The 8,475-nt window shown below is 38.0% G+C and overlaps 1 protein-coding gene across 1 annotated transcript; it reads left to right on the top strand.

Annotated features, from left to right (window-relative positions):
- Nucleotides 1-324: 324 nt before the first annotated feature.
- On the top strand, nt 325-7,686 carry LOC134661917 (innexin inx7-like). The gene is made up of 8 exons (XM_063518165.1): nt 325-438; nt 3,222-3,484; nt 4,575-4,752; nt 5,109-5,259; nt 5,776-5,965; nt 6,531-6,681; nt 6,944-7,133; nt 7,513-7,686. The coding sequence occupies exons 2-8, from the start codon at nt 3,236-3,238 to the stop codon at nt 7,664-7,666; spliced, it is 1,263 nt and encodes a 420-aa protein (XP_063374235.1). The 5' UTR covers nt 325-438; nt 3,222-3,235; the 3' UTR covers nt 7,667-7,686.
- Nucleotides 7,687-8,475: the final 789 nt, after the last annotated feature.

Below are 8,475 nucleotides of genomic sequence, written 5' to 3'. Positions count from 1 at the left end.
GATATATTTATTCCATTGGCCGGTCCATATTAATAATGCCCGACGGTCCGTGGTCCATTTAATAAATCAAGGCTTGAGATACCTTGAATTTATCAGTTGGACTGGGCAGTATGAATACTTTCCTACTTCTAGCCTATATACTCAATGTTCTTAACTGTTGACGACTCAGTTTAAGAATAAGTACCTATATAATAAAATAGGTACCTACTCTTAAAATTTGTGTATTATTCTAATTATTCCATTTCCATCATTAACTTCATTCGCCACTTACTAAATTTCGAGACAGCCCAAACTACTTCGATTCCCTATGAAATCGCTCTATCAGTTTATCAAAACCTTATCTTATCACTCAATACTGGGGCAAGACAAAGAATCTACCGTCAGTTCTCACCTTTCGTGACACGAAGCATGTCTCTCGCTCTTAGATAAGGATAAAAGGTATGTTTTAACCGATTTTTTTATACATTAAAACCCGCTGACGTTTCTACACGAAAAGCTACGATTCTTACGAAGGCGTGATACCGCTCTGGACCGAGCAAAGTGGCGTGCTCTTGTGTTGGAGGCCAAGACTCATTTTGGATCATTGCGCCAGCAAAGTAAATTACGATTCTAATAGTCGGACCGCCGGGAATATGGCTAATATTGACAAAGTGTGGTAATGTCATCAGTGTTTCTACTTTTTTGTCTACGTTTTTTTGGAGTTTACAGTTATTGAGCCGGGCGGCATGCATTAATTTTCGCTCGCTATTTGATTTTTACGTTATATGCATGTGCGAGAGGTGCATAGAACGACCCAACTACGAAAACTTGACGTTTGTAATAAATAACACTCACTTTGTTCTGTTAAAATCAGTGCAAAGTTGGCTTAGAAAACAAGGCAGGGAATGGCATAAAATAACGTACTATTACGCGGATAATCGTATTAAAAGTGGTCGAATTAAAAGGGTTGTATTTACTTAGGTATAAATCTTATATTAAGAAAATGTGAAGGAAATGCACTGTGGTCAAGTGACAATCGTATACGTCAAACGAAAAGGTGATAGTGAGCCCCTGGTTTTGGTACATTCAAGGGGCAGCTAGCGGCCGCTATCAAGCTCTTCTCATATCTAGTCTGCCTCTTTCGCACTTATGAAAGCTAGGTTCATTTCATATGCGTTATGGCTACCCTCTTGCACACTTGATCTGAGTTAATTTTATTGACACATGTCATATGGTAAGACCGATTTTAATTCGTCATTGTTTAAAAACCACTTTCATGATAATTGATCATTTTTACGTCATATTGACGTTTTCGTTTGTTCATTATTGTATGATTTCAGTTATTTTATGTCAGTTTGCCATAACCATAAGTTATCATCGGTAGACGTTCATTAAGTAAAAGTGTGGATTTTAAAGATTAAAAAAGTAAGTTGCAATGAAAGGTACAGTCGCCATCAGATATATCGGAGCGTCCAAGGTGTTCACAATATCTGAACACGCACTCTAACGCCTTATAGAGGCCTGTTCAGATATTTGTGAGTGCCTTAGCCGCCCCGATATATCCAATGGCGATTGTATCCAACTGTCCGGCTCCGATTTATTTTGATAAATGTTAGAGAGTGGTCTAAAATAATAGACACGTATTTTTTACAGAGACTATAAGATAAGACAGAGAGAGAGAGAGACAGTTGGGTAGGTACCTTTCCTTGTTATAAACATTTCTATTACATATTAGCAATCTCTTCTTCGAATCACCGATTTTTTGCTGACACGTATTACATGGTAAGTAGGTATTACAAAGAAATCAAAGCTTCATATTAGCGATTTCCGCAAAAACTAAATTAATATCTTATTCTTTTGTTATTTGTAATTGATACCTTGCTTTGCGATTTTTGTTATTTTATAATTACCTATATAAGTGCTGCCATCTATTGCGAATGCATTGAACTGTCGCGTCACGGGATAAGATGAAATATCTGGGTAACCGAGCTTCGCTCGGAAAACATAAAAACTCGAAAATGCGCGTTTTTCCAGAGATAAGACAGATTTTTCGCCCCCGAAAACCCCCATATAGCAAATTTCATCGAAATCGTTAGAGCTGTTTCCGAGATCCCCGAAATATGTATATATATATATATATATATATATATATATATATATATATATATATATATATACATATATATATATAAATAAATAAATAAACAAGAATTGCTCGTTTTAAGGTACTTATTAGATTCAGGCTGAATTGAGTTTAATACACAATACATACATATGCAATTGTCCTCATTAACTTGTTGCTTTAAAGCAGTATGTTTGCGCTTGTTTTTAAGTAAGACGAATTTAAGGGTGGTATTCCACCTGCCAAATTTCTTTGCCCAATGTCAATGCGTCTCTCTCTCTCATCAAGCATTGTTATCGTACTGTAACTATTGCATGTTATTGCTGATAGGTAGGTACTAAATACCTACATATAGTACATAACAGTCCTGGCAATGTAAAAGCCAATTCGAACTTCCATTCCGATATCAAATCGATATATCATACTGCCGTGCGTCTCGCTTGCGCCCATACATGTAGATACAAACAAGTAAGAGCGAAATACACGTGCGAATGATAACAAAATAACATAATTTTGATATCGAAGTGAAAGTTCGAATTGCCCTCAGTGAGCGATAACATATCAATAGCATTTTACGCTTATGACCCGAATTACCTGCAGCTTGGGCGTAACAGTAGGTACCTAGGTAATACTAAGTAATACTAACATTTACAAACAATTGTAGGTAACATAATGCTTTATGAGTTTATCGACTTCTAGTGCTTGTTGCTATGGTGACATATTTAAGAAAGAGAAATGAAATAGAAGAGTCGACTTCCATGGGAAAAGTAATAAACAAATAGGTCTTAAAAACAACTTTAGAGGTACCTACTAAAAAGTTATTTGATTGAGCAAGTAATAGTTTTGAAAATAATGGCTTCCAAAGTTTAAAAAAAAAACCCTCCCCCTTCATCTCTAACTTTTAAACCAAGAGTACAGAAAAAGAGTACAAAATTTTGCTTATTAAATACTTTCCACGAAAATTGTTTTGAACGGAGGTTAAAAAGAGATTTTTCCAAAACACTTCTCTTATTTTAATATTAAAAGGACGAAATTATTTTAATAGGTATCCCAAATAGCTAGCGGACAATCCCCAGAACCTCTCTGCTCAGATTCAACATTAACTTTATATTTGTTTCAGCATAATCATCAAAAATGGAGGGCAGACTGTTCGCCGCCACCATCGCTACCGTAGCCCCACAGTTCAAGTTCCAAGCCAAACCAGTAATAGAAAACTTGGTGTTCAAACTGCACTACAAGGCGACCGTGACCATGCTGGTGGTGTTCGTGATCCTGGTGTGCGCGAGGGAGTTCTTCGGAGACCACATCAAGTGCATATCGGACCAGGGCGTGCCGGACCATGTTATACAGACGTATTGCTTCTTCATGGCGACTTTTACCATTGTGAGTATTGTCTCTTTTATTCCTATGTTTGTAGAGTTATCCCAATGATTAATTAAATTGTCATTTTCTGTATTTTTCTGGGCAAGATGCCAAAGAACCGCTAGTTGAGGGCAGCGCACGACCGGTTGCTGTCAAGATATGTAAGGGAGTAGATGTGTAATTGTGTAAGTAGAGTAGATGTCCAACAGTAGACATCTTTTGTGTATGATGATGAAACTTCTTAAATTTAAGTAGCCATGTCCGACAATGTAATAGAAAGGCCTCAGGAACTCTCTAAAACTTGGATGATTATATCCAATTATTCCAATTCCACTACAAGCCCACCGGACCCTGTTGGTGGTGTTAGATCCTTGTGTGCGCGAAGGAGTTCTTCGCAGACCACATCAAGTGTGTTGCGATCATATGACCAAGTATGATCATAGTTTATTCGCATTTGGTCATGTGTATTGTGCGCAGTGTCCTACTCGTACATGGTGGACCGGAGTAATCCAGCGTAGAGTTTCAAGACTGAAGTTTAAGGATTGCAATAATTATAAAATATACTATAAATTCACTATGTCAAATGCTGGACTCTTTTATTAACCAACAAATTTTTAGAACACGTCGTTTAGACTCTCCATATCGTGCAATGCATAATTATTGGAAGCTTGTTTGCTAATGGCGTTATTCAAAAACGGGCTACAAGTCTCAATTAGCTTTAATTTAATCGTTTGTCTTAATCTGTCATTTCGACTCATGTATTTGTAAGCACGGGATCAAACATTAATTAATTGAGGCTTGTAAATTGGGTATCTATTGTTTCCTAAAAAGTTTTAAGTCATAATGTATTATTTGCCCGAATTTTCGTTAGTTATAACTTATTTGGTTCAGAAACGCGTCACTTTTCACGATTTCCATAAAACAAACTTAACCTATTAACCTTACGAAAATCCTGAAAAGTTAACGGTTTCAGTTTTATGACTAATGACTAATTTCAAAACATTATGACTGATAACTTTATGGGAAACCAAGGGACCTCTTGTAAATTTTATGAAAAGAATAATTTTTGTATTATGTATGTGTAAAAGACCCTATTTGTTTTTCCTTAAAGGTCCGCCACTACAACGAGAGCCTGCTCCAGTCCGGGTTCCTCCCGCACCCCGGCGTGGGGCCCCTCAGCGACGACGACGAGACGCTCCACCACACCTACTACCAGTGGGTCCCGTTCATACTCTTCCTGCAGTCCATAGCCTTCTACATGCCGCATTATATTTGGAAGAAGAAGGAAGGTTAGTGCAGCCGCCGCGCAGGTCAGGGGACCTGCTGAGGGCCTACCGCGAACCACGTTGGACGTGTTGCCTCCCGGTCACGCTTACGTACGAATTCACAAGTGCGACAGAGAGGCAACAAACTTGCAAAGAGAGATTTGCAAGAATTTAACAAGTATACAACTGTTTTAAAGTGATTTGCAAGAATTTAACAAGTATACAACTGATTATCAATCCGCCGGACGACATCAGCCTGTTAGTTAAAACAAAAAGTTGACAGGCCGATATCGTCCAGTGGACTGATAATCAGTGGGCCCCTTAAGACAATGAATAGCCGCGATAAAGCGATTCAAATTAATAAGATGCCCCCGTTTCAGGTGGCCGAATCAAAGCTCTGGTGGATGGACTCCAGTACGCCAGCATCGCGATCCAAGATGGGGACGATATGACCGTCAGTGGCAAGACCGTGCCGTCACAGAAGAATCTGGACAAGAAACTTGAAATCATCAGGAAGGATATTATTATGAGGTTTTTTTTTTTAAATCATCCAATTTAGCTTTGTCCCGGTAATTTTCACTACGAACATATGACAGGTGCAATACGAATCCAATTCAAAGGAATACCGTATATTTTTGTTTTTTGACAGAAGTTGACGTCTGACAATTGTCAACTGTAATCGGCTGTACTGCGCCATCTGTTTCAGCTGTCAAACCAGGATCACCTTTTTTTCATAGACATTTTTCTCTATAACCACGAGTAGCTGTTTGTGCTCTTCGGTTCAGCTTGGACAAAAATGCTTTCGTATGTCCTGATGTTCTCCTTTATAGGTCGCAATTCTCAACTGATTCTCGTGAAATTTTGTGAGCAGGTTCAATGTTTAAATTTTTTTATGTGATCGTGTTGTCAAAATTTTCAAAATGGTGGTAGCGTACATATTTATTCCGTTTTATTTTAAGCTATACTCGCGAGGTCTACAGCTCACAGAGCTGTCAGTATTCATGTGCAAGTGATAAGCAAGATATAAAAATTCCCTTCTATTCCCAGGTTAAGAATAACCAGAACCTGGTCCGTCTGGCTGGTGGCCATGGAGATAGTGAACATGCTGCACGTGATACTGCAGGTCTACGTCTCCGACTGCTTCCTGAACGGCCAGTTCTTGGACCTCGGGCCCAAGGTCGTGGGCTTCGGGAACTGGGACTTCATCGCGGATCCGTTGGAGACTGTGTTCCCTAAGGCAAGTTTAGAGTAACGGGCAAGTTGCAAAACAATCTCTAATTTTCCGCATTTTTTTGAAATTTTCGTGGGAATGACCTCATGTAAAAGTTTTTCAAGGAAGTTCCCGTTAAGATGAGGGAGTGCTCAATGTTCTTAACTGTTGACGACTGTTTCGTTTAACTTTACGTCACACGTTGGAGTCTATTTCATATGCCATTGAAATAGAAACTGTAAGGTTTGGCAATAACCGTGCAGAATAGAATACCGAGAACATTTCATGGGTCCTTTGTAATTTTTTAAAAATCTCTTTGTCAGATTGCTAGTTTAAGAGCGTTCTTGATATGTGCAATTTGCTTAAACCGTTTTTATATACACAAAACCTCATTTAAGGTTACAACATGTTCGGCATATTAATATACCACAATATTAAGTAGGTATGTAATACACACATAATAATAATAAAAATCAAATATTGGAGATAATTCTGAAGCAAATATCTTGAGAAGTAGAAACATAATTTAGACATTGATGCAATTTTATAGTGTAATTGTTATCATGAAATCTAAATGTAAATCTATTCCCAGGTAACAAAGTGTATTTTCCACAAATACGGTCCGAGCGGCTCCATCCAGCAACACGACGCCCTCTGTGTGATGGCCCTGAACATCATACACGAGAAGATCTACGTCATACTGTGGTTCTGGTTCCTGTTCCTGTTCATCGTGTCTGCGCTTGGTAAGTCGTACTACTAAAACTAGATAGCTTAGTTAGCTCTTTATTCTTCATAATCTGATGAGGAACTTTCATTTGGTTCCACTAGAGTCGCAAAGTAATTTCATGCAAATTTTGAGTCGTTTCGTCATGTTGGCTCGTGGAATTGACCTTCGATAAAACCTTGGCAGGGACTCATTCCTCAGCCGAAACGTCCGCAGGAAATAATTGAAGTGTAACAATCGTGATTAAATCATTCTTGTCACAAATCAGATTTACATTCCAGCTGTGATTTGGAGAATCGGCTCCTTCTTCCTCTATCGCCGTTCTCTGAGGTTCAACGAGCTGATGTTCCGTCAAGTGACTGGGGGTAAATTCAACCCTTACAACGTGATCAGTGTGGTCAACGGGTGCCAGTATGGGGACTGGCTGTTCCTCTATTATTTGGCGAAGAATATGCAGGGCTTCATATTCAGGTGAGATTTGATATTTTTATTAAGATTGGATGGCGTAGCGGGTTAAAGAGATAATTGAATATGATAACAAAATGCCAGGCTTTAAAGAAAAATAAAATATATACCGTTAGTAATATTGACGGTAGCGCCATCTCTATTGCTATCCCGGAATCAACTGAGTTTATTATGATAGGTCGGTACCTCCTGTTCTACCTTTGAGTTGGCCATAATTTAGAAAAAATCGAGCCATACCGTCGTGACTTGGGTGGCCGAATGATTACGTTATCTGGCTCACAGTAGAACGACGCCATAGATACTTCTGGTTGGGCATGAGAATTCTTTTTTGAGCCACTAGCTGCGCAACTAGTAAGTCAGTGATAAAAGTAATTAATTATTACAGAGAGCTTTTCGCACGTCTAGCTGAAGAGTTGGAGAAGAGAGACATGCCCTATCCACAGAGTGGTCATGAGAAGAAGGGGGCGGAGCCAGTCCTCGTCAGCAGAGTCGACTATGATGACGAAACACTGCCTTTGAAAGAGAAGACTGCGTTATGAGCGTTGAAGGGGCGTTTGAGTTTTGACGTTTGGTTTAGTTAATGCTCCTAGTGATGTATCCCCAGTGTACCTTTCAATTTTCATTCGATAGCGGCATTTTGAATGAGATTTGAGTTTCCAAAACGTCCCGCTTGGCGTGCTGTTCAAAATCCCATACAAAAATAGACAACGCCAACATCACGCTATCGAATGAAATTTACACTAGGGGTTCGGTTTATTACGTGAATGTTAAGGTGTCTGTTTTAAAATTAAACAAAGTGTATTTTACACTTGTGATTGTAATTTAACTTAAGTATTTACTTGTTATCCTTACCGTAAAATAGTCCTACTTTTCTCCAAATTAGGGAAAAATATGAATATACCTTACCTACCTACTTAATTACCCACTTATAGGTCTAGTTTACTCAGGGGCACAAAGTTATAAATATACGTTTACCTGAGTATACAAATAATTAATACAATATTAGGATATATTTAACGTTAAATCATTTTACGGGGATCAAAATAAGATAATTTTACGGTACCTATAGAAAAGTAGGTACTCAAAATGAAGTCGTATTTCGATACGAGTACCTATGTCTACAAATTTTAAAGCATAAAACCAAATAATAAAATAAATCGAGGCTTTTATTAAGTTATTATGATTATGAGATTTTTTAATTGTTTATAAATATAAGAATTTTGGAATACATTTAGAAAGCTATGAAATTTTAGGATTAAGTTTAGTGATTTAGTTTAGAGGAATGAAAATCCTTCGGTATATAATTAAAAGTTATCCAAGCCAAGGTCTTATTGTCTTACACACATAA

This window comes from Cydia amplana, chromosome Z (assembly GCF_948474715.1).
Source record: "Cydia amplana chromosome Z, ilCydAmpl1.1, whole genome shotgun sequence".
NCBI classification, from domain to species: Eukaryota; Metazoa; Arthropoda; class Insecta; order Lepidoptera; family Tortricidae; genus Cydia; species Cydia amplana.
This window is presented reverse-complemented; position numbering and strand designations above follow the sequence as displayed.